The sequence below is a fragment of the Pteropus alecto genome, unplaced genomic scaffold (genome assembly GCF_000325575.1).
Source record: "Pteropus alecto unplaced genomic scaffold, ASM32557v1 scaffold98, whole genome shotgun sequence".
NCBI lineage: Eukaryota > Metazoa > Chordata > Mammalia > Chiroptera > Pteropodidae > Pteropus > Pteropus alecto.
Window position 1 is genome coordinate 23,263,726 of NW_006443570.1, and position 26,277 is coordinate 23,290,002.

Sequence of the window (26,277 nt, forward strand, 5' to 3'; positions counted from 1 at the left end):
TGTGTGTGTGTGTGTGTGTGCGCGCGCGCGTAGAGAGAGAGAGAGAGACAGAGAGAGAGAGAGAGAGAGAGAGAGAGAGAGAGAGAGAGAGGGAGAGAGAGAGATTGATTAAGAAGTTGTTTGGAGGAACTTTATAGTATTTTAGGTGTTCTTTATTAGATATAGGTCAGTAGAGAAAGTGGGAAAAAAAGCACTGGATAACAATGGTTACCCCTTACTGTGTGCTTACTCCATGTCAGGCACTGTGCTAGGCCCTTAAAAGTGTAGTCTTCTTGAATTCTCATAAGCCCCTGGCTAAGCAGTGCCTCTCATTAGTCCTATTTTATAGGGGTGGGGGTGGGGATGGTAGGGAATTGAGGCAGAGGACTTAAGGCGCTTAAGCCTGAGGCCACAGGAGTAGTGGAGCTAGAGTCCCTGTCCAGGTCTGCCTGTGGTCGTCATCACTGAGCCATTGGAGAAAGTGGGAAGTTGCCTTTAAAACATGGGCGTGCATGAAATATCACAGGAGATTATTTTTCAGACACAAATTTTGTCTCTATCCAGCCAGATTGGAAGGAAATTCTATCCGAGCCATCACCAGGATACTCTCCTTCCCCTGCCTGAGGTCACCCTCTCCCTTGTCCCCTGAAATCCTGCCAAGGTCTCAGGAACCTTATGTGCAGCAGACCATTGGGGAGGGGTCCTGGCTATGTGCTCCCTCCACCTCACTGCTGATCCATTGCTTGAGTGACGTCCATGGTTCTCTGAGGCTTCCAGGCCACACTTGGGTGTTGGGATCTTGTCAAGTCTGGAGCCCTCAGGTTCCCCACCTCTTGGTGCATCCTCATTACTCACACGCCCCAAGCCTCCTTCCACTTCCCAGGCTTGATGAGTCTCTTCCCCAGAGTCACCTGCTGTCTGGCTCCTTCTAAGCCCTGCCCTGGCCCCTGCTGGGAGGCCCACACTGAATTTAGAAAACAGGAAGGTGGGGCTGTGTTGAGGCAGCTTCTGCTTTCAGTCCAGCAACCCAACTGTCCCCAAGAAGGGGGAACAACAGGGGCCTGGCGCTTGGTTAGAAAGGAGTCAGGAGAGGAACACAGTGGGGATAGGAGATGAATTGCTGTCACAAGGAAGGATTCTGGCCCCTTCTTTTCTGACATGGCTGCTGCAGTGAGTTAGTCTGGCCGGGAGATTTGGGGGATTTAAGAGCATATATGAAGCCACTTACCCAGGCAGCACAGCCCACTCTGATGCAAGCCTGAGAAGAAGGACTCGTTGAGGTGGGAGGAAGGGGAAAGCCTCTGGCCTTGTCCCAGTCGGCAGCCTGTCAGTGAACTTCCCACCACTCCCTCCCCAGATTCTGACTCTGTGGGTGGGATTCTTGTGCCACAGGTGCATTGTGGGTGGTGGTGGGGAACTGTGTTTGGCAGTTGGAACAAGCCAGAAATCAAAGCAGCCATACATACCCCAGTTCCTGACTCTGAGCACTGCAGTTTGGGCCGTGCAGACAGCCTCGAGCTTGGGGAGAGAAAGCCTTGAGCATGGTATTGACCAGCCCTCTCCCACTCCCTTCCCATCCAGACCCTGGCAGGGCCTTTTCCTTGGCCTGGCTCCGAGCCGCCTGATCACCCGGTCTGGCAGACTCTCAGCATCTGCCCTACTTCACAGGCCAGGGAGGCTGGCGGCATGCCAGGGCCAGGCTCACGTCAGCAGCCGCCTGGGGAAGGGAGAGGGCAGAGTCTCCAGAGAGGCCTGCAGCCTCGTGGGCTGAGAACAGGTGAAAAGGCCAGGGCACCTGCGTGCAGAAGGGAGATGAAGGTGCTCTCCCTATCAGTTCATGCCTCTCCAGGCTGGCCAGAGGTGCACACCCACCCAGAGCTTGGCACACCCCTCGGCAGCACTCTTTGGTGTCCCCCACCCCCATTCCGAGCCTGCACCCTGAGCTTTATTAGTTCAAGCCTCGTCCAGCCTGACTGACCCTGCGTGTTGGGTCAGGGCTCCCAAACACTAGCCTGCTACACAGAAGCTCTCAGAAGTGTTTAACAGTTGCAAATTCCTGGCTCCACCCCAGAGCTGCTGATTCAGTAGGTTTGGGGCGGAGCCCATGCAATGGGTATTTATTTTTTAAACACTGGAAGTGATTCTGATGTTTCTCAAGGTCTTCCTCCTGCTCTCTTGGCCACCAGTGGCCAGGTTTGGTAGTCAGTGTTATAGGGAAGAACCCTTGACCAGAGTCTGGATTCTTTGTTTATCTCTGTGGCTGATCACCTGCGTGCCTTTGGGGATCGCTTCCTGTGTTTGGACATCTGTTTCCTCATCAATAATAATTCTCACTGTACCTTCTTCGTAGGCTTAGTACCTGGATCCAATGAGGTAATGAGATAAGGCCTCCTGGGTGTTTGTGCTGCATTAGAATTAGGATCCCAGGCTGCTCCTTAGCCCTATCTAGTCATCTCGCCAAACTTGCTTCTGGCCTCCAGCAATGCAGATGAGAGCATGTGAATGGCTCCATGACGTCCAGCCCCACTTCTAGGAACTGCCTTGCTGGTGATGGCTCACAGGAGCATTTTGTTGTTGTTGCTATTGTTCTGTTTTGTTTTAAAATTTTTATTTTTCAATTGGAGTTGATATTCAATATTATTTTATATTAGTTTCAGGTGTACAGCATAGTAGTTAGACATTTATATAGTTTACAAAGTGATTCCCCTCATTAGTCTAGTACCCACCTGGCATTATATACCATTATTACACTATTATCGACTGTATTCCCTATGCTGTCCTTCGCATCCTCGTGACTATTTTGTAACTGCCAACTTGTACTTCTTAATCCCTTCACCTTTTTCACCCAGCCCTCAAATCCCCCTCCCATCTGGCAATCACCAGTTCTCAGTATCTATGAGTCTCACAGGGGCATTTTATTCGTATCCTGGCCAAGGGTGAAGGGAGAGGAGGAGCAGGTCTGCTAGGGGAAGCGGGGCTCCACGAGGGCCAGGCACAGCATGTGGAATGTGTTTGCTTGGATCTTTTCCCTCCTGGCCCACATTGACTCTGTTTCAGGTCTCAGTCACTGCGCGGGAAGACGTGCCTGCCTTTGGCCCACCTCTGCCCAGTCCCCCCGTTTTTCAGAAGGTAGGAAACTCTCCCTCTGCTCCTCTCATTTCTAAGACTCCAACTCCCCACACCTGAACGGGCGGTTGGAGTGGGGCCAAAGCTGGGCTGGGAACGTTGGCGGACCTTGGCAGGGTTGGGGCATCTCCTTACTTGGGGTTTCTCCCCACCTCTCCCGCTGCTGCCAACCGGGCCTAGCACAGGACCGCTTGTCAGGGTGTTTGACCTTGTGCTAAAAGAAGCATTTTTATACCATGCTCCAGTCCCAGGTGCCTCGGGCAAAAATCGCCTCTAGTCACAGCATCGCCACTGCGGATGTGGAGGGTTGATTTCCCGTTGGCATCCTAGCAGGTGGGCTTGGCTGGGCTAGAAACGATCAGTGTCAGAAGGGGCCTTTCAGGGGCTGTCCCAGACTCCCTGTTCTGCCACCACTGCTGAGGCTGGGAGAGTCCCGAGGCTTGTTTGTTCTAGGGCCCGGAGTTCAGGGAGTTCCTGCTTACCAAGCTCACCAATGCAGAGAACGCTTGCTGCAAGTCGGACAAGTTTGCGAAGCTGGAGGTGAGAGTGCGATGTCTGACGGTCTTCCTCCTGGCCACCTGTTAGCCAGCCTCTGTCGGGTTCTGTTTTGGGGGGCTGTTCAAGGTGGGGAGCACCATCTTTGCCCCTCTAAGCCTTCAGCCCTGTGTTGATACTGGAACTCATTCTTTTTGCAGCAGTTAAATCCAAACTTCAAGTCTAGTCAACCATTCATCAGTCATTTATTGAGCACCTACTGTATACCAGAATTTGTTCTGTTCTCTGGGATATGGGGATAAGTGAGACTCTGTTTCTGCCCTGCCAGAGCTCACAGGCTGGTGGGAGGGGCTGTTGCTAAAGAGACAGGTACGGTACTGTATGCCAGCACTGGGCCCTGATGGAGGCCAGAACAAGGGCTGTGACTCAGGATAGTGACTGCCTCTTCCCAAGGGAGACTGGGGTTGTGTTCAGGGAAGGCTTCTTGGAGCGGATGGCCCTGGAGCTGCTATATCTGGATATTTGATGAGCCTTTTGCCAGGAAGATAGAGTGGGGAGGGTTATTCCAGGCATGGGAAACAACATAAGCAAAGAATCAGAGCAAAATCAGAGCATGACTTTGTAAAGGAGCTCCAGAGGATTTGCTGCGGCCTGAGAGAAGGACTCCTGTGGGGGACGGCATGGTGGGAGACTCAGTTGGAGATGCTGGTTGGGTCAGATCAAGAAGGGCTTTGAGCTAGAGGTGATGGGGCCCTAATGAAGTGCTTAGGCAGGAGAGTGATGTTTGATTTGTGTATTGGACGATTACTCTGACAGTGGTGGGGAAGATAGATTGAAAGGCAGGATGGGTGGCTAGTTAGAAGCTATTACAGAAGTCTAAGACAGACGATGACAGCTTACTTACACCGGTCATAGGAGGAAATGATTTGGGGTCAGTCCAGACTTGATGGACTTCTGTTTATAATGGTGGGGGGAAGCAGAATTGTGGGGGTGGCTCTTAGGTCTCAGCTTTGCTGACATGGAGACCGCTGGGGGATGAGCTCCTCAGGACCTGCAGATCTGGAGGTGCTGCAAAGCCTGGGTTTCTGAAAGGGCTAGTCCTAGTCTGAGTGGATGGTGCCCCCTGGAGGTTGTATATGTGGCTCTAGATAAACATCTAAATGGAGAGGAGCAGTGGGTAGTCGGGTACATGGATATGGAGTTTGGGGCAGAGATCTGGAAGTCAGCGGGGGCAGAGCTGGGGGAGAGGAGGGACAGAGAGAAGAAAGCAGAGGGCTGGACATGGAGCTGTAGTATTAACTGCAGCGTCTGTGAGCGTGGAGCTCAGCCTGGCCTTAGGTCCACACTGTCATTGAGATGTAGTTGGCCAGGAAAGCAACCCCCAGGCCAGGTGTCTGGAGCCCCCAGGGAGAGGGCACATCTCTGCCCTCAGTGCTAGTATCACAACTCTTACCCTCCTCTCTTCCAGGACCGGACGAGGGCTGCTCTCCTGGACAATCTTCACGATGAGCTCCACGCCCACACACAGGCCATGCTGGGACTGGGCCCAGAAGAGGACAAGTTTGAGAATGGGGGTCATGGGGGATTCCTGGAGTCTTTTAAGGTACGGGTACAAGAGGGGTTGAGGATTGCTGTGGCAGGGAGAGACGGGACAAACAAAGGAAGAGGTCTAAGGTCCACATTCCTGATCCCAGAGCCCAAGTGCCAGCCGGAGGTGGCGGGAGCCACAGGGGCACTGCAGGTGTTTGCAGAAGGCAGGGGCATCAGGAAGTGTGAGTGGTCGAAGCAGTCAACAGTGTTTGCTGCGTTCTCCACATCCTTCCTTGGTCTGGTTCATCTTCTGGCTAGGAGTCTGACGAGTAGGGGAAAGGAAAGAGAAAGCTGCAGGAGAGGAGCCAGTGCAAACCAAGAACATTACTGCTTCCACCTGCTTCCTTTTGTGGTTGGGAAACCCAAGGCAGGATGGCAGGAGGAAGGACACAAGTGTTAGGGGTCTTCAGTAGCCAGTGTGGGGTACTGTAAGGATTCTTCCCAGCTGACAGGGCACTGGAAGACTGACCAGGGTCTATGGCATGGAGTTACAGGCAAGTCCCTGTGGACTTTGCAAAGGGAAGAACTTTTTAACCAGAATGCGCTGCTAAAAGAAGTTATGAGCTCCCTGTCCCTGGAAGGATTCAGGCAGAGCTTGGACAGCCACTTAGCTGAAATGGCATAAAGAAGGTTCCTCATCACGCGCTTGCCAGGTGCATGTTGGTCCACATGGCACTTATATTCAGTATCTGATCTGAGCCTGGCTGTTACCCTCTGCCGTTGGTAGAATGGGTCTTGTTATTTCTATTTATAAATAAGAGGACAGGAGGAGAGGCCGCAGGACTGCTCAAAGCCTTACACCTATGTAGAGGTAGAGCCTTGTTTCATACTTAGGTTTTCTGGTTTTTGGGTCAAATGTTCTGCTAAATTGCTCGTTGCAGAGTGATTTGTAAAGCTACCATTTTGGAGATAGTGTGTAGGGTCAGAGTTAGATCTGCCTTTACTAGAATCCCAGCTGTTTGATCCTGGGCACAGTCTTTAAAGTTTCTGAACTAAGTTGTTTTCGTCAACAACACAGGAAGGATAAATGGTGGAGCTGTTGGGAGAATTTGTTGAAATAAAGTCCAGAAAGGTTCTCATAGCCTGGAATACAGTAAATGCTCAGTGAAAGTATGAGCTGTTATTGTCCTGTAAAAAAAATAAATAAATAAATAAAAAGGCTTAACACACATTATCCCATCTAAACCCTCACAACTGCCCTCTGTGCCCTGTGGGGAAGGCTATTATTATGGGTGTACTGATTTTGGTATATTAATTTATATCCAATTTTAATTATGAGTGTAATTTTAACTAAGACTCAAAAAGACACAATAATTTGTCCCAAGTCACCCAGCAGATGCGGGAGTTGAATCCAGGTCTGCCAGATTCCAGAGCCTGTGTTCCTACTGGCTACATGACACTGCCTCCCAGTTCCCGACTCAATTAAAATTCCACCCATTCTAGCCTGGCCTGGGCAAGCCTGGGGTTTGTCCTTTGCTGCCTGGCTGGACCGCAGAGAGCAGGACAGGACTCTGCTGGGCCTAGTCAGGGCCAGCTGCTGAGATTCCTCATGAGGGTGTGGGCAGGAGCTGAGCTGCTTGTCCAGGCTGGTGGGAGATTCCTGGGGCATCTGTTTCAGCCTTGATGGACAGTGGCAGCCAGGGTGAAATAGGAGAAACTGGAAGATCAAGAGGAGAGGGGGATGAGGGAGAAGAAGAACAGGGAGGAAAGAGGGAGCCAGGTCGAGTAGCCCAGCTGAGAGGGGTGAATGCGAGACCCTGTAAATAGGAACATCTTCGTAGGCTCCACCCCACATCATATCAAGTATTATCACATGTTCCCACATCCCACAGTAAATGTAATTTATATATGACTTGAGCTGCAGTTGACTGCAGACATTTAATGAAACATTTGTTGTTTTCAGTTTTGCAGGTTTCTTTCTATAGTTTGGAGTTAACAATTGTTTTTCCAGATTTCAAATATTTTTATAACCTGGAAAAGCTTGTAGGCCGTGGACACTCTGTCCATGGTGCCCAATAGATAAAATGGCCCAGCAGCTACATACAGGTTGTGGGTTTAAAGGAGAGTGGCCTGAGGTGATTTGTCCAGTCCCCTTGCCTCTGGCAGGAGTAGCACTTGCTCTGTTTGGACGCCAGCGGATGTGACTAATGGAGTTTCCGAGAGAGAGAGAGAGCTGCTTCAAGACTTTATCATTACTTCTCTTTGATCCAATAATCCAGGGAATTTTTATTTTCAACCCTAAATCCTTCCAACTGTAAGCTGAAGACAGACTAGTTTCTGCATTCTGCTCCATGCTTATGTCGAAGGTGGCACTGTGGAGTGAAGGAGGAGACTGTCACGTTCGGTTGCACAGAGCAAGCCTTCGGAGCCCTGATGGTTATGAGCAGCTTTTTAAAATCCTCCCTGCCAGGGAACAAGAGCTCTTTTGCCCTATTCCTTCCATCACTGCCCTCGCGTCCCCCGAACCGTGGAGGCTGGAGCTGAGGGCAGGCAAGGCACAGTAGCATGCAGTGGCCTGAGAGATTCTCATGTTTTGGCCGAGCCTGTGGCTAGGTCTGTGGTCTGCCCCAGCTCAGGAAACTGTCTCTGGTTTTGGTATTTCTTCATGAGTAGTGCTATGGTGTCAGAATTATTGGCATTACTCATGGAGTTCCTCATCCAGGCACCACGAAATCCCTCTTGCAAGAAGTGGTGTATGAAATGATTTCACGAAGGAAAGTTGCATGTTTTATCTCCTTCCTGTCAAAGTTCTCATCTTACAGGCACATGGAAACATAATTGAGAATTCCCAGGGCTAAAAGCCATCACAGCCATCTGTCCCCTGCTTCTTGTGACTGTTTGTCCCCACCCTGCAGCACGATGACCCTTTGTCTGTCTCTTGAGAAGCAGAGCTGTTACTGTCCTGGGTTGTGCTCGTGGCACCTCACACCACTTAGAATAACTCTTCTTCACATCTTGCTTCAGTTCCACTGGCTTTAATTTAAGTGTTTCTTCCATGAGAGAACAGTTGGTTTGTGGACATCCAGACCTACTTCTCAAACTGGGGTGCTTGGAGATATTCTCAGGAATCTGCAAGTTTTACAACACTTTAAAATTTTGCATTTTCACTTAGCCAATGATATAAAAAATATCTTTCCAATTATAGAGACTAAACTTTTGCAGTGAAACTCACAATTGAAAGACATGAATAAGTAGGTATGCTGCAAAAGTAGCCATGGGACCACTGGTGTTGGGGGTGTGTGGACATATTCTTGGAGTCTTGCAAGGATATTTTTATTTATAAAGAAGCTGTACATTACTCACCTTTGAAAACTATTGATCTCTAGACTATGGTTCTCCAGTGCCATTCTCAGTCACTGCCAGCTGTGGACGTTTTTGTTGGTCTCTAATAAAATGGAAAGAAACAGTGATCCTATGTGAGGTATCAACATGATATGTACACAAAGCACGTGTAAGCCAGTTTGAGAAACTCTGAGCTAGCCCAATCGTCTGCTGACCTCATCATGCAGAAGGGGGAATGAAGGACCAGGGAGGAGAGGACCATCCAGTGGCCCCAGAACTGGGACCCCTGAAAGCAGGGAATTGTCAGGTGAATTTCTCCCAGCCTTTGAGCTACTGTGGTAGTTAATGCACTGGTCTGACCTGACCCCTAGTGGCAGAAGAGGAGCACCAGGCTACAGATAACCCTGGCAAAGTCCCCCCAGATTGGGGCTGCTCATGGATGGATTGGAGCTGGTCTGTCCTATTGGAGGTGTGGAAGGATATTCCTTCTCCCCTCAGCCTCTGTCTTTTATTTGTGCTGCTAGTGGAACAGAACACCCTGTTCTGGACCTCATTACTTCCCGATTAGGGACCATCACAGAGGGCAAGAAATTCGTATCTTTCTCTTCAAGGGCCCCTGCCTGTGTTGCTTGCCTGGTACAGATAGGCACATCCCCCTTAGTGGTCATCTCTGTGCATTGGGTCCCGTAAGTTGACTTTGTTAAATTGAAGCAACTCATGAAACCCATTTGTAAGGAAGGGCGGTTTATGTTTGGCCCGGAGGAGATATGCTCCCTCCATGACCCTTGGCTAAAATGAGGTGGCACAAGCAAGTAATGGGAAAGTGACCCCACTCCTCTACTAACTGGTGTTCAGACCCTTGGCTAAAATGAGGTGACACAAGCAAGTAATGGGAAAGTGACCCCACTCCTCTTTTCTTACTCTCCCAAAGGAGAACTTGTTCAAAGGTAAGCTGTGAGGTGTGCCGAGGGCTGTGAAACCATGGTGACTGAGGGTAGGTGACAGAACCAGAGATGATTAGCTGTGTGGAGAGCAGAATCTGAGGATAGCTAGGGACAGTTGTGTGAAATATAGAACTGACTCGTCTCAAGCTCCAGGGTTTAGAAATATTACGATTTCAGCTCGGTGCATAGACAGCCTTTCCAAGGGTCAGGCTGTCCACCACTGGAACGGGCAACCCGTCCCTGGGAGGAGGGTACATGGATTGTGGTCTGGATGTACAAAGAGCTGAGTGGGAGAGAGGCTGGATGGTCCTTGGAGACCTTCTGATGCCCATGCAAAGGCGTCATGTGCCTGTCCTTCTCTCTTCTGCCTCCCTCTGTCTAGATCACTGTCCTCGTTCTCTTTGTCACCTTGTATCTCACACTCTGCCCAGTTCGAGAAGGCTAGTGCTTCCAGCTTTACATCAGATCGAAATGTGCAATAGTTTAAGCCATGTCACTGGGTGATTTTATCTGAAAAGAGCATTATTTTAGGATTTTGAGGTAGTCATCATCTCTCTCTTTTTCTGTCCCTAAGAACGGGTAATGAGAGCTGACCTTGAGCAAGCAGGTGTCACACCAGGCCTTGGGCACACATCATGCCATCCTCACATAGGGACCATTACCTCGTTGTACAGATGAGGAGACTGTGTCTCAGAGAGGTTCACACACCACGCTGAGAAGAACCAGGACTCAAACCCCTTCCTGTTTGCTTTGAGCAGCAGATGACCACCCTGCACATCCCTGGAATTCCCTGTCAGCCCACTATCTCCTCAAACTCTGACCGACTCAGCAGCACCAAGGGCATTTGAGGAGAAGATTCCTCCCTGACATGAGCCTTGGGGATTTTTTTGAGGAGAGGCTGAAACCACGTGGTTTCTAATCACCCTTAGTCCATCAACCTGTTGAATTATATATGTCCAACTCTGGACCGCTTTTTGGGATACTGGTACTCTTTCATATGAAGCCCGGGTCCTGGCTCCTCTCTTACCTGTGGCGTGACCTTGGGTAATCGTTTACCTTTCAAGACCTTTTCTATCAGTGCCTCTCAGAGTTGTAAGGACTCAGTAAGATCATGTATGTGAAGCTCAGAAGACCAAATACCGTCACACAGGGCTTATTACTCACATCGAGTCCTTTCTGGAAACAGATAATGAGTAATACATCAGAATATAAATGATTAATTGACATGTCATAGTTGATGATGGTGGTGGTGGCACACAGGAGGGTGCCAATGGAATGTAATGATGCTGAGCTTGATGGAGCACTTGACTCATTTAAGGAAACTGGCCACCTCAAACTGGTGCCACACCTTTTCAGTTTTCCAAAGGGCATGTGACTTAATGATCTTTGGGTGGCAGAATGAATAGAAGGTTCTGGCTGCTCAACCATGTTGCTGGAAACTGTTGCTAAGCCACTCCGTTCTGTGGTCTAGAAAGAGAGAGAGATTTCATGTCTCTCCAGAGGGCGTCTTTGGCTCAGAAGACTAGGTAACATCAGGGGTATGAGGCTGATCGACTCCCTGCCTTGACATTCAATATACTTGCCCATCTGCAGGGAGGTCATATTTACAAATGATCCTCCTTTCTGAATCAGCTTTCCTTGATAGAAAACTAGGCAGAATGCGGTCGTTGGTTATTCCCAACCTTAGAGAATTCTTGACCTTGGGGAGAACTGCCAGGGGCTCTGCTATTTGGCAAAAAAAGCTGATTTCTTGGGACTGCTGTGCTGTAGACCAAGTTCTTCCCTTGATGCTTCAAGGGAGGGAAGGGAGTTCATTCTTCCACATGATACCGTCTATACGTTGGTACATGGATTGCATAAGCTGACATATTCGTGTATGTGTGGGTATGAACCTAGTGAGGATGGGGCCAATGTCTACACATTTGTCTTTCTGTGACAGTTTTCTGAAGTTGAGGTTCTGAGGACACCCTACCTCATCTGCCTTACACAATAAGGAAAAGCCATTAGCTCACTTAGTCAGAAGGCTCAAGGTGACTCACGGCTTAGCATGGTCATACAATCCAGGTTCCTGTCCCTTTCCCCTCTGCCATATCCACTTGTCAGCTTTGTTCCTCAGGTTTGACCCCCTCACAGCCCCATCGTGGCTGCTGTGATTCTAGGGACAGACATGTCACATCTCTTTTGGGAATCATTAAGGAAACCTCTCCCCAAGCCCTAGCAGATGTCCCCTCATGTTCTGCGAACAAGGGGAAGCATTGTGTGACCACCTTAAATGGATCATAATTTAATCTTTTGCCCCATAGAGGAAAAGGGGACATTGAACCAGGCAGTAGCTCTGCTAGCAAGGAATGAGGTGGAGATGGGGCTTGTATGTGAACAACTAATAATATCTGCATCTACGAGTCTTTGCATGTGGCTCTGAGGCCCTGGGGATCCTGGAGAGCTAATTAATGCAGAGGGAGCACCCCCACAGGCCCCGGGTCTTTTAGCATTGCCCTAATTTTAGGCATATGTCTTATTTCCTCTGCTCACGTGTACACTCCTTAGAGGCAGAGACCATGTGTCACACTTTTGGCACAGCGCTGGGCACACAGGAATCACATGACAAGTGCTTATTATTAACAATAAGAGAAGCAACAGTTATTGGGTACTTATGATACATCGGGCTCTCTGCCAAGAGCTTTATATGCATGGCCACCTGACTGTGTTATTGAGTGACTGAATGAATGATCAAAGAGAAGTGATGTGGGGTTTGGGGGTTACTGGGGAGAAACTTGCCCTCCTAGAATCTCATATCATCTTGAAGGCCTTTGAAACCAGAGAGCATCATCTATGTGGTAGGTGGAATCCTCTAGGACTTGCCCTGTCAGGAAATCCTCCCTTGAGTCGAGCTGAGAGCTGTCTGTCTCACTAAATCACTCAGCGTCACTTTCCTTGGGTCAAATTTCCAAGGAATGCAGAGCAGTCTATGAGCAGCAGGCTCCCAGGTCCGTCCCTGCCGTGGGCTCAGCAGTCTTTGTTTTAGCTGTTCTTCTCATTGTTGCATGCACTTACTGTCCCGGTTGTCCCCTCCTGGACACTTCACTGTTTGCCAGTGTGCCTTTTGCTCTTTGTTAGCCCTAAATGGGCACAGGGCTCTATGTGGCCTGAACAGCTCCGGGCCTTCCGAGGTCCTGGACCTCAAGCCTGAGCGTGCATGTCCTGTTTCAACAGCTGTGCCAGGCTGTGGGCTCATATTGACAACATTTTTAGCCCCAGCAAGTGTCCCAGTGGCTCAAGACACCGATCAGGAAGAGCCCCTCCCACGGTTCGCCACCAGCAAACATATTCCAAGTTGCACAAGGCACACTTTGGAGTGACAGCAGAAGGGATACCCAATGTTTAAGTATAGAGAGATGCTTAATTTTCTGCAGAAACATCTAATTGAGGTCAGGCACATTCTGTGTTTAATTCCCCCATGATCCTGCGTGGACCATGTCATTTCCAATTTACAGGAAAGAAGCTGCAGCTTAGAGAGATTGGTCACTAGACCATGGTCACACAGGTTTGGTGAGCTGTCCAAGTATCACTTTCCTTCCCTGTAAGATGGACTAAGAACCTTTGTCCACCTTGCAGGGGAGCTGGGGTGCTGACCCTTCAAACACTCCCTGGCTGGTACGAAAATTCTCTGCACACTGTAGTGATTAGAGTGTGGGGCCACTGAGAGAGTGTGTGTGCATGAGTTTGCACACATGTTGAGGGCTGTCTGCAGACCCCATCAAGAGGGCGAGGTCATCGGAGGGGCCTGACTCCAACTCTCAGGCCCCTGTCACCTGCTGTCCCCACAGAGGGCCATTCGCGTACGCAGTCACTCCATGGAGACCATGGTGAGCAGCCAGAAGAAGCCTCACGGTGGTGGCCTCCCTGGCAGCCTCAGCGGAGGCATCTCTCACAACAGCACGGAGGTCACCAAGACCACCTTTTCGGTGAGTGCCCACAGTCACTGGGGTCCCCTAGGCCTGTGGGGGAGGGGTGTGTTCCCCCACCCTTTGGCCAGGCAATTAGGGTGAGCTAGGTGATGGAGGGAAACTAAGGCTGCATAGGGGTGACCCCAGGCCCTGTTTTCTGAAGTGGAGCCTCCATCCTAGGCAGCGCCTGGGGTCGGCCCAGGCTAGAAGCCTCCTGTTGTCCTATCCTCTGAATTTCCTTGACAACCTGGCCTCCCCCTTAGGGCCAAACCTGTAAAAATGGTCCTGGGATGCATTTTTCTGCCCAGGGACTTGGGACCCATGACTGCGAGAGGGGTGTCCTTGCATTGTTATTAATAATAAGAGTAGCTGTCCTCTGCCTGATGTGTGCTAGGCACCGAATTAAGCAATTCGTGGACATTACCTCATCCGATCCCTGTAACAGCTAAGTTACAGGTGTACTCCACTTACATGTGAGGAAAAGGAGACTGAGAGGGGTTAAGTATCTTGCTCCAGATCGCCCAGTTAAGCTGAGGAGCTGGGATTTGAATGCAGGTTGACCTGATCCCACGTCTTTGCCTCTTAATCACTGTGTATACTCTAAGAAAAGAGTATACTCACAGGTCTGTGAGTTTGGGTCTGGTCACTTTGCACCAGGGACTGGCCAGGTGAAAGAACCACGTAGTAGGTCCTTTTATAAAGCAAAGTGGCTTTGGCTTTGTGTAGATTAGGGTATTCTTTTCTTTTTCTTTCTTTTTTTTTTTAATAGTGGAGCATACCCACAGTGATACTAACAATTAGTATTATAAATGGGCTTGCATAAGCATTTAATTTATCGAATATTTTTATAGCGATTATCTTGTTCCATCCAGAAGGTCTATAAAGTGAGTAGGACAGGGCAATTATCGTCATTCTGTGGATGAGGAGACTGAAGCCCAGAGAGTTTTGCCACTGGCCCAGGGCTGTATAACATGCGAATGCCAGAAGCTGGGGCCTGGGTTAGAGGTCTGGCAGGGTCTGAAGATCAGCGGCAGGCTCTCATATCCCCCTTCTCAATCTCCCACCCCTCTGTTGTCCCCCACATGTGACTAAAGCAGAGCCACATTCTTGGCAGGCACCCCCTGCCTGTGGGTGTGTATGGACCTGGCTCTGCTGCTGTCCTTCTGTCTTGTTTGTGACATCCAGCTTGGGCCCATTTATTTGCAAGGAATGGGTGGGGAGTCCCTGGGTTCTTTTGCTTGTTCTGCCAGTGATTTGCTATGACCTTGGCCAAATCCCTTCCACTTCTCAGCTTCCTCACTGGTGAAGCCACAGGTTGGGCCAGGTCACCCCCAGAGCTCTTTCAGCTTTGTGGTTCTCAGTCTGTGACCACTCTGAATCATCCTGTCCTTCTCCAAATGTGGGGCTCACATTTGGAGCCTGTATTCCTCCAAGAAGTTTTTGGTAGAAAGTTACCTGGGGCCACAGGGTTTGGCCTAAGAACGTAGGGAAACAGGCTGCAAGTGGCTTGAGCCTCGGGTCCCAGCTCCTGTTACACAGATCCCAACCTTCCTAGCTGTCTTGCTATTTCCTGGGATCTCCTCCAGACCAGTTAGAGGGTTGCAGGGGCTAGTCGTAGACCGGAAGGGGGACGAGGGAAGAATATCTGGGTTTGGGGTGTGAGCACTCATTTTGGCAGTTTCATTGGCAGCCTCCAGTGGCAGCGGCAACGGTGAAGAACCAATCACGGAGCCCCATCAAGCGGAGGTCAGGGCTCTTCCCCCGTCTGCACACGGGCTCTGAAGGCCAAGGGGATAGCCGGACACGATGGTAACTGTCCAGTGTGGGGTTTGTTAGTTCCCTCCACTGCTACAGCTGTAAGATGGCCACCTCAGCTTTGCACAGCTTCGGGAGATGGCTTTCTTCTAACTGTGGTTCCCACTTCAGGCCCCTGAACAACCCCTTTCCCTCGCTCAGCTCTTTTTCCACTGAGGCAGCTTTGGCAGCCTCTGCACCAGACTTTCAAAGTTGTTCTTGTTGCATTTTTACTCGAACTAGAAACATTGCTTAGATTCTTTTCTCTCTTTGCTTTCTTTTTCAAAGTTCACTCAAACGTCCCATCTTATGGAAGCCTTCCCTGATTCTGCCAGGCAGAGTTAACTGAACCTTCCTTTGGGCTTTTAGAATTTTTTTTTTAGCAACTCTCGTATCATACTTAACCTGTTTTTGCTAATTGTCTTTCTGACCCTTTAATCAATGAGCTCATTCGTTGCTCAATTCAGCAACAAACAGCATTTCTTGAGTGTCTGCCATGTGGTGGGCTCAGTGCTCAGACAGGAGCTATAGAAGACACAAATCTGCCCACAGAAGCTTACAGTCCTATGAGGGAACGAGAGGCGTTTAGGTTGACTTCCAGGTTTCTCAGTTGTCTGCCTCTGGCCCTGGATGGTGGCACCAGCTCCTGAGCTTGGGCATGCAGGATGAGGGGCAGGTTTATGGAGGAGGGTAAAAAGCTCTGTTTCCAACCTGTACATGTGAGTGAGTCTTTGTGGGCCATCCCACAGAAGTCCAGAATTCTGAGTGGTCAGAATTGCAGGTCTTGAGCTTAGGAGAGAGGCCTTGACTGGAGAAGGAGAGGTAGGAGTCACTGGGGTGGAGCCACGTGGTAGTTAAAGGTGGATCACCGAATATGATCACCGGAGAGTGTGTGTAGACTGCCTGGGGCAGCATTTAAGGGCAAGTGGAGAAAGGAGAGCCAGTGAAGAAGACTGGAAAGGAAGATGAGAGAAGCGTAGGAAAGGCTGGAGAAGGGGAATCTCAGAAGCCAGGAGAGGAGGCATTCCAGGAGGGAGGGTGAGACGTGGTACAGAGAAGTCCGGCATGATGACCCAAACCCCTGCTTGGGCTGACAATTAGGAGGTCATTAGAGACCTCATTAAAAGTACATCGAGGCAGTTCATGCCTCTAGGATGGCTATGATCAGAAGTGCTGGCAAGGATGTGGAAAAATTGGAGCCCTCGGGCACTGCCGGTGGGAATGTGAACTAGTGCAGCTGCTTTGGAAAACAGTCTGGCAGTTCCTCAGAGGGTTAAACATGGACTTACCATATGACCTGACCATCCCATTCCTGTATACCCAAGAGAAAGAATACATATGTCTACATAAAAACTAGCATACAGATGTTTATAGCAGCATTATTCACAATAGCCAAAATTATAAATGATCCAAAAGCCCATCACTTCACAAATGGATAAAATGTGGTATATCCAAAAAATAGAATATTATCTTGCCATAAAAGGAGTAAAGTACTGATACATGCTACAACATGATGAACCTTTAGAACACTATGCTAAGTGAAAGAAGCCATTCATAAAAAAAAAAATCCACACCAGATTATATGATTCTATTTATATGAAATGTCCAGAATAGGCAAATCCATAGAGATAGAAAGTATATTAGTGGTTGTCAGGGGCTGGGGGAGGGATAATGGGGAGTGACTGTGAATGGGTCTGGGGTTTCATTTAGGGGGTAAAAATGTTCAAAAATTAGATAGTGGTGATGTTTGTGAATATAGTAAAAACCATTGACTTGTACATTTTAGTGGGTGAATTGTGTGTACATTATATTTCCATAAAGCTGTTAAAAAATATAAGTGCCTTGAGGACAGGCTATTATGTCCTCAAGAGCAGGCACAGGGCAAGTAGTGGGCAGCGGTACATGGTCTTTGTTAAACTACAGGAGAAGGAAACCCTGGGGCCCTGGGCTGGGAGGAGCCCATTTACCCAGACGCCCTTCGTAGCACTCGAGGCTGTGTTGGCACACACATCCAGGGAGTTCATGTGAAGGGTGTCCCCTGGAATTATGCAGCAGTAGCCTTGCCAGCATCCCTAGGCCTGCCAGCATGTGTACCTGGCTGTGGGGGTGGATGTCCCAGACCCTACTCCATTCCCTCTGTGGCCCACTTTTGACCTAGCACTCTGCCGGGTGGATGGCCTGTGTGGGTTGCAGGTGGACTTGGGCTTGGGGGCATCAAGCCAGGGCTCCTGCCTGGTAGTTCTTGACTCTCACATAGGAGCCTGACACGGCCCCTTGCAAAGCAGAAAACCCTGTTGTCTGCCCCTACCCCATCCCTGCAGTCTCTGGGTGGGGCGTGGGTGGAAACAGAAGTCCCGGAAGCCATGCTCTGGCAAGGAGCCTGTGCTGAGAGCTGGTGGTGGCTCTGGCTCTGACTTAGGGGTGAGGTAGGGGTTGGAGAATGGCCCCCGGGCCTCACTCCTCTTTATCCTCATTTCCCCAGTGACAGTGCATCTAGCAATCCCAAGACCCCTGATGGTGGACACTCTTCTCAGGAGATAAAGTCTGAGACCTCATCCAATCCCAGCTCTCCGGAAATCTGCCCCAACAAGGAGAAGTAAGAGTGAGGGTGGGGGAAGGGCTAACTTTAGCCACTTGGAGCCCTGAAATATGTCTCTGCCCCAGGCATCGCTTGCTTTGAGAACTTTCTGGAACACCAAAGCCAATAGGCAGGGGTGTGGGGAGCCACTGGTGGGCAAGCTCAATCTCTGCATGTGAGGCCTGCCCTGCCCTCTGTCCTCCTGTGACCAGGGTGGGCCTTCCTGTTCCCTGCAGGCCCTTTATAAAGTTGAAGGAGAACGGCCGAGCCAACATCTCCCGCTCCTCCTCTAGCACCAGCAGCTTCAGCAGCACCGCGGGGGAGGGCGAGGCCATGGAGGAGTGTGACAGTGGGGTAGGTGTGGCCCTGACCAACCCTGGGGAGCAATAAGGTACCTGGGCCCAGCCAGACACCCGCTCTGTGCATTAAAATAGCAACTGTGGGCAGAGCTGCATCCAGGCTCTGTGGATAAAGGGGAAGTGTAGAAATAGGAGGTGGCCCAGTCAGCCATCTTTACCCTCTGGGACCAGTTGTTTAAGGGGTCTCCCTGGAGTGACATAGGAGCAGCAGCAAAAAGTCAGAGGCAAGAATGAGTGGGTATCCCTCCCATGGGGTTCCTGGCTGGAAAGCAGAGGGGTCTGTGTTCCATGGGGCTGGCTCAGGGGCACTTCCTAGGGGTCGGAGGGGAGATGTTGGAGCCAGAGTTGGAGGCTGCAGAAGGAAAGAGCATGTTCAAGCGAGGAGTGGGAAGCGGGGGCTGCCCTGGGTCTGCTGAGGCACCGGCCGCCCTGTGGGTCTGCCGAGGGTGGGCTAGCCTCGCTCACCCGGCCTCTCTCCCCAGAGCAGCCAGCCGTCCACGACCTCGCCTTTCAAGCAGGAGGTGTTTGTCTACAGCCCGTCCCCGAGCAGCGAGAGCCCCAGCCAGGGGGCAGCTGCCACCCCCATCATCATGAGCCGGAGTCCTACAGGTCAGTGGCGTCTGGCAGTATGTGCCATGTGACTAGGGGCAGGAGCTGGAGCTGTGCCCTGACCACTGTTTGTGGGGCTCATGCCCCAGGCATACTGAACTGGGCAGTTTTCTCTCTAATGCCAAGTGTGAGGCCCTTGAGCTCTGCTAGTTCACTGCATCTGTTCATGAACCTTAAGAGGCCTGTGTTCTTGTCCTTTCCTTGCCTTACTCATGGGGAAACTGAGGCTCAGAGAATTCAGTGATTTGTGGAAAGAGATGGGATTGTGTGAGTCAAAAGCTGAGACTTTTCCACTGACCTCTCACTCCACTCGTCACTGACCCAGGACCCCTCTGTCACAGTGATGGTCCTGAATATGTAAGAATACGAAGTGGGGAGTGTTGCAGGTGGAGGGGACAGCACATGGAAAGGCTGTGTTCTGGGACCGCACCTGGGTCAGTGTTGCTGGAGCTCATGGAGGGGACAGGAGACAGAGGAGGCAGCTGTCAGAACGCCAGGCTGGGGCTGCCACAGACTCTGGTGAAGCCACTGGAGAGTCTTAAGTCTTTGAAGGTTCTTAAGCAGAGAAGCATCATTTGGAGTTAGAGAAAGACCATTCTGGCAGCTGCAGCTGGTTGAGGGGAAAAAATTGGTGGGGAGCAGGGACGGGGAGTGAGATCAGTGAGGGGTGATGGGCCGTGGATCTGCGGGAGTGTGTCTGGAGCAAAGGGAGAAGCTCGTGGATTCAAGATGCCAAGGAATTAAAATCTTCTGGGCTCACTCTGGGCCTTTCCGGATTCTGTGATCCCTGTGGAGAGAATGGAGGGTTGGCACCTGAGGGGCATCCAGGTGGATGTGTACGGTAGGCATTGCTGGGCGTCCAGAAATTAGAACTTCAGTTTTGCCCTTGGGTAGGGCAGCCCATGTGAAGGCCAGTGTAGGACTCTGGAGCCTGGGTCCTAATCCTGGATCCCCCACTTACTTGCTAGCAATGTGACACTGGACAATTACTGAGCCTTTCTGTGCCTTAGTTTCCCCAAGCAAAAAATGAAAGGAGGAGAATAGTTTCTATCTCATGGTTGGTTGTGTAAAGATTAAATGAAACTTACAACTGTTAACCTAAGTGTTTGTTAAATAATAGGAATAGAACAAGAGTATAATCAGTGGCTCTCAACTGGGAGTGATCTCGCTCTCCAGGGCACATTTGGCAATGTCTGGACAAAACGTCGTTTTGATTTTCAGGCTTGTGAGAGGAGGGCGGTGCTGGTATCTAGCGGGAATGCTGCTGAGCATCCATCCCTGCAGTGCGCGGGGCAGCCACCATGATGAAGAATTATCTGGCCCCAAATGTCAATAGGCTGAGGTTAGAAACTCTAAATGGTGGAGACACGGGAAGGGCCGGTTCAGGTGTTTCCTCTCACTCAGTTCCCTTTGGCTGTGCAGCTGTGGAACTGGGTTCTAATCCTGGTTGCGGCATTGACGGGCCCATCTCTCTGAGCCTCAGTTTCCTCATCTATAAAGTGGGATAGTCATACAAATTCCCTGACTTAAAAAAGTAAGGCTTAATTAACTATTAAAGGAATAAATGAAAGAATCTGTAACAAAGCTTGGCTCCTACTTGTTGTTAAATAAATATCAAAATAGATAAGGTTTTGAGTAAAGGGAGATGTAGAGAGTATGAAAGTCACCCAGAGAAGAAGGGGACCTAAAATGCTCCTGGTAACTCCTGCCTGGTGCTTACTGTACCACATGACCCCCTCCCCACACCGTATTTAACCCTGAGGGGCTGCCTCTCACCCTTGACCCTACAGAAGTTGTGCTCTGGGTACCGACAGAACCACTCTGGTCCTGCAGAGATCTGGAAACCTGTTTTAGGCTGTCTGGCTGTATCTGTGGAGAAATGAGGTTGAGGGGAGGGAGGTGGCCTAAAGGGCCTATCAGTCTTCCATAATCTCAGACGCTCCTACCGTCAGTCATTTCATACCTGTGCTCCTTGAGAAGGGATTGGTGAGTCACACAGAGGCGCTCATGGTGCTGGGTGGAAGCCTTTGATTGAAGCACCAGGACTAAGTCAGCGGCCTCCAGGTGGCATGTACTGAGCTGTAGGTTCCCTTCTTGGGCCAGAGGAAAACCAGAAAGCCAAATGGCCCCCCTGCCAGTGGTGGGCTGGTAAATGTTTGACAAGTAGCTCTCTTGCCCCACACCCCACGTATATGTTTATTGTAAATATTACTGATATAAAAGATCTGAACACAATTTATAAGTAATGATAATATATACAGTATTCTTTACTATAAATCCCACATAGCCAACTGATGCTCCTAAAACATTTTTATTGATGTTTGCCTAATCTTTGTATTTGTAGACAGCTTAAGGTTGCAGATGACAAGCAAGTGTAGTGCTGACATGAATGGTGATTGATATTATTTTGTCAGTGACACGAGCAACTTTGCAGAATCAAACAATAGTTTTCAAATACTGGAAGAATATTTACTCAGTTTTTTGTGTTCTTCATAATGTAATAGCTATAGATACAATACATTTTCAAGTTTAATCTAGGTTATTAATATTTTCTCCATTAGTTTAAGTCTAGACAACAAAATAAATCAAGCTCTAATTAGTAGCGTTTGCTGATTTCTGTGGTGTAAATAGTCCTACCTTGACTGATTTCAAGCTACCACTGTGATGCGGAGTTGGGAAGAACTACCGGACAGATACAATCAATGTAAATAAGCTTAAAAGAATAAGTAATAGTAAAATGTAGTGAAATAACTAGGGAGTGATGACTTTTGAGTATTTGTTACCTTTGTTGAGGACCATTTATTTATGAACTTATATTATTTAATTTTTAAAAAATATGTGTAACAACTAGCTCACAACATATCTAAAAATTTAAGAGTTGGCTCTCGGGCTCTTGTGAATTGGTGCAAGTCTGCTAGAGTGCCTAGTGGAGGGGAGGGGGCCACTCTCTCCTGGCCTCCCTATCCAGTTCCCCCTCAACAGCCCCAGTGACCTTTACAGCCCCACACTCTCTTCATGGCATTCTTTTTTTCCCTAGATGCCAAAAGCAGAAACTCCCCGAGGTCAAACCTGAAATTCCGCTTCGATAAGCTCAGTCATGCCAGCTCTAGTGCGGTAAGGATCTTGGGGTGTCAGGGTACCAGGGGGAGCCTCCTGCATTCTGCATTCTAACCTCCTCTGAAAGCCAGTCTTCCTTCCTGGGGACACATCACAGCAGTGGAAGGAAAGCTCTGGTCAGAACTGGGGATGATGCTGTCAGTCCCTGCAAGGTGAAGCCATCAGCCTGGGGGTCACCAGCCACCTCTGATGTCCTGTGTGAGAGCCATACCCTTGGACACACACAGATGTCAATTGTGAATTGTTGGCTTCTGGGGCCTCCAGTCCCTTCCTGAGCTCACCAGAGAGTTAAGAACTAAGAACATGGAAGCTACAGTTGGTGGGGATTATGTTGTTTAGTTTTTTAAAACTCTTATATGGATTTTTCTTGAAACAGGGTCACTAATGTGAAAGAGGAGTCCTTTGCCTGTCAAAGGTAGGTCAAGTGTTTGTCTGGCTATGGCCACATGGCCTGATAACCTGAGAATGGCCGGAGAGACCCTGACAGCTGGGGGGAGGGTCATTCGCCTCTTTGGAAGCCTCAGTGATGGAGAGGAAGGCAGGTTGGCCTCACGCGTGGATGGGAAGGGTTGTCCGATAGGACTGGGCCAGACTAACCGAGTCAGTCTTCCTGTCCTGGAGGAGGCTGGTTGAGGAGCAGTAGCCCAGAGCCCACTTTCCTTCCGTGGAGGGAGGAGTCCTCAGTTTTCCCCCTGGCCTTTCTGCTCCAGGCAGCCTGTCCCTCTTCGTGACTTCGGCCAGGGCTCTGGGGTAAGATATGTCTTCCCTGAGCATCCAGAGATGTCTTAGCCCCCTAAACATTGTGTAGGATGACCTGAGGGATGACTTCTGCTTCTATCCTCAGCCAGGGGAACTTGTGGTTTTCAGCGGAGCAGGACATGGGTCCAGCTCGCCTCAAGGCCATAATTCTTGCTGTGAAGTTACTAGAGACTCATTCGGACTCCCACCCTGCCATGGGGCTCCAGGAGTGTGAGTCATAGTTGGAAACAAGGGGAAGCGCAGAGCTGAGCCCATTTTATACAAACCTGATCAGTGAAAAAACAGAAGAGAAAGTGGGAATGCTGACATTCACCTCCAGCTCCCATCCTGTACTTCTCGTGCCTCTGTTCACCAAATTCAAGTTTATGCCCAGCTTCTCAGGCTGTGTAAAGTGTGGCACTCTTGTATTCGGCCATTGCCTGTCCTAAGCACGTTCAGTGGGCTGTGGCCACGGGCACATGTGTTCTCCTTCACCCAGCATTTGGTCATCATCTCCTTCCTCTTTGTCTCCTCCAGGGAAGCCCCGATTCCGTCTTGGAGAAGGCTCCTATTCCAGCATTTGGGGGTGCCGTCCACTACTCTGACCATCACAGGCCTGTTGCCCCACTGGCCACCTGCCCACCAGACCAGCTGTCTGTCCCAGTGTCCCGACCTGGCCACAGCCCTGCCCAGTCCTTCGTCAAGATACTCTGACAGCCTCTTCCCATCTCTGGACAAGGCCTCATTCCTCCAGGCTCGCCTGCTCCTGACTGCCCAGTGTGCTTTGTGTCTAGGTCATCTGTCATCTTGTTTTGTCTGCAGAGGCAAGAGTTGGGCAAGGGAGGATCTGGCTGCTGGGGACACAGAGACCAGAGAGGCAGAGAGAGTGGTGAGGTGGGGAACCGAGGCCAACAGCAGGACTGCGCCTGGGGAGGGGCAGCGCTGAGTCCTGGATGTGGCAGGCACAGCAGATGCATTTAGTGGTGGTGGAGAGAGCACTCTTCCAGAAGCCAAGGTTTGTGGCTCCTCAAAGATGTCCTGACAGAAGTCGGCTCTGTTGCTCTCACATCTCTGGACTGCTTCTGTTTGCTTCTGTGCTAGGAGCTCCTTGCCCACCTGCTGACACCGGGCCCAGGGCCGCTTCCGTCCCTGCTGCCAGTGTGTCTTGAGCGACCTGGCCGGTTGAAGCCGAGACCGAGCTAGGTGTGTGTGGGAGCCGGCGCCACTTTCTTCCTTGATGGCCTCATTCACACAGGCCCCAGTGTGTTTGCTGTGGGAGAAGCCCTGTGTCAGTCTCTCCCCTTGGAGCAGATGTTTTTTCCATGAATGGGTGGGCAGCCAGGAGTGAGAAGGGAATCTCGGAGAGCGAGCCAGTGAGTGCCAGGGCCTTGGCTGAGCAGAACCTCAAACCCGAGGGCTAGGCCAGGATCCAGGTCTCTGCTGGTTGTGGAAGTTTATGAGAGAGACTTCAACCCACCTCTTAGGTGAGAGCTAGACAGGTGAGGTGGGGATGACTTGTCAGGTTTTGTCAGGCCAGTGGGTGAGTATAGAACTTAGGTGTGGGAAAAAAGGAGCGTCCTTCTGCATTTTATATTCCCAGCATCTGTGGGGGGCCCGGTGCTGCCTCGGGGGCTCTTTCTAGCTACTGTGCCCTTTGCCTATGTCAGAGCTTGATTCCCCAATCCTCCTCTTCCCCTTTCCCACTGTGGGTCTGTAGGCAGTTGTCACATTGGTGGGATACGTGCAACCTGGTCACTAGCTGGCTCCAGTTTGGGCACCGCCACCCTGCACCCTCAGCCAGAGCTACCTTTGCTGGGGTGAGCCAGCTCCGTCTCTGAGGAGCAGCTTTCTCCTCACTTCTTACCCTTCCCAGTCTGCAGGTCGTTTCTGCTGACTGGCCCTGGTGGGGTTTCAGGCGGGGCATCCTCCAAGTAAAATATAGATCTGAAAAGCAGACCCTTAATGGTGCTGCAGCTTCCAATGTATATGGGGCCTCTGTGACCCGAGGCTGCAAGGGTGACTCTGGCTGGGCTCCTGCTTTAATGAGCAGATGACAAAGATTTCCAATAGGATCTGGGCCTATTCCCAAATCAAGACACATAAACATTATACTTGTTTTTGACTGATGTGACAATTTTCCCAACTGCTTTGAACATTAGAGCAAAACCTCAATCCTTTGTCCCCCACTCATGTGGACATTGTGGGACCCTCTCTGCAGGCTGGCGGACCTCTCCCCTCACACTGTTTGGGAAATGTGTTTACTTAAAGTACTAGTCCAGTAAAATTTATTCTAGTTAGAAGGTCAACAAATGTCTTTCGCTTTTATTAAAAATCACTGTAGCAGCACCCATTGTTGGAATGAGGCCCAGGGATTCTGGCAGCATTCTGTTGGCTGGGTTTCTGAAGGAACTTGGAAGGTCAAACCGCATTTCTTTGAAAACAATTCCAGAGTTCTGGCTCGCTTCTCTGGGTAGCTGGTATTGACAGCCTCTTGGTGGTCGTGCTGTGTTGTGTCGTGGTCTGGGGGTCCCCTGGAGTTTCCAGGTCATCCCTGCTCTATCCTACTTGGGAACCTCATACCCACCTTCCCCTGCTGCTCCGGCTGCTCTCCCTGCAGCCCCCACCTCCTGGGAGGGCTTCGCTCCTACCTCTGAGCCAGGGGCCAGGATGGCTGGGTGTATCCAGGGAAACGGAGAGGCACAGTTGTGACCTGAGAACTGGTATCTACCCTCTGTTTGCTCATGGGGGTGCTCAGGGCAGGATCTGATATGTCCCTCCCTCTGGGGCCTGTGTCACCATCTCTAGGAGTCCATCCTATGACTTCCAGCCCCGCTGAGGTTCCAGGGCTAAAGGCGAGGAAGAGAATAAGATTTGTAGTCTCCCTTCACCCCTGGGGACCATGGGCAGGCAGCTTGTGTTCCTGGAGGCTGCCTCCTTCACACTCCCCTTGTATCTTCTCTGGCCCCAAATGTCTTTCCTTTTATTGCTGCGCCCAGTCTTGGGGCTCAAAGATTTGCTCAAGCCTCATTGGTCCTTGTGACTAGACTCATTCTGATGGTGCTCATGCTGGTACTTGAGGCATTCTGTGTGTGATCTCCTGGACACAGGAGAAGTGTTTCCTGGCATGTCTCTGGCTCTGGGAACTGCCTGACCCATGGAAGAAGCTGTATTTGTCAGGCTCTGTAGGGTACCCGTATGCCTCTGCTCAGTTGATGCTTAAAAACAGATTCAGAAAGAGCTCGAAATAGAAGGTCTTAGCTAGAGTTTCTGTCTATGCTAATGAATGGAAACTAGTATTTCTTAGAAAGTATTCTGTGGTTCATCCTCGTTGGTATCATCTTGATGTCCTTGCTTTCCCTGCCCCTTTTAGCAACCATGTCATCTTGCAGATGAGAAGCCTCAGCCCCAGTGAGGGGAAAATAACTTGCTTGAGGTCAAATAACCAGCTAGTGGCAAAGCTGGGATTAGAACACATAACCCAGGGCTTTTTCTTTGGCACTGCCTACATGGTCGATTAAACAAATGACTGCATTTCCTAGGGCTCTGAGTTTTGTGGAAGCCAGTTAGCTGGTGTCTTGGCACTGACTGGGAGGTGTCAGCAGTCAAGGGTGCTGGCAGGGCCTCAATCTCTGCCCTTTCATCAGGAGGGATATCCTCTCGGATTTTTCAGTAAGGGCCCTGGGGTTTTGGATGCAGCTTGGGCAAAGCAAAGGAAGAGG

The 26,277-nt window shown here is 50.2% G+C and overlaps 1 protein-coding gene across 9 annotated transcripts in view; it reads left to right on the forward strand.

The window, feature by feature from the left end:
• The window catches only part of RAP1GAP2 (RAP1 GTPase activating protein 2), a 194,681-nt gene extending 168,410 nt beyond the window's left edge, over positions 1-26,271 (forward strand). For 5 of the 9 annotated variants that reach the window (XM_025041649.1, XM_025041648.1, XM_025041650.1 and 2 more), the window contains 11 exons: positions 3,037-3,108; positions 3,559-3,645; positions 5,069-5,203; positions 13,244-13,381; positions 15,042-15,172; positions 17,640-17,753; positions 17,972-18,089; positions 18,577-18,703; positions 21,741-21,817; positions 22,197-22,235; positions 23,096-26,271. In XM_025041649.1, the coding sequence (XP_024897417.1) occupies positions 3,037-3,108; positions 3,559-3,645; positions 5,069-5,203; positions 13,244-13,381; positions 15,042-15,172; positions 17,640-17,753; positions 17,972-18,089; positions 18,577-18,703; positions 21,741-21,817; positions 22,197-22,205 (1,008 nt within the window). In that variant the 3' untranslated portion in view covers positions 22,206-22,235; positions 23,096-26,271. The remainder of the gene's footprint in view (positions 1-3,036; positions 3,109-3,558; positions 3,646-5,068; positions 5,204-13,243; positions 13,382-15,041; positions 15,173-17,639; positions 17,754-17,971; positions 18,090-18,576; positions 18,704-21,740; positions 21,818-22,196; positions 22,236-23,095) is intronic. The other 4 variants (XM_015599352.2, XM_015599353.2, XR_003043929.1 and 1 more) reach the window with 3 other exon arrangements.
• Positions 26,272-26,277: the final 6 nt, after the last annotated feature.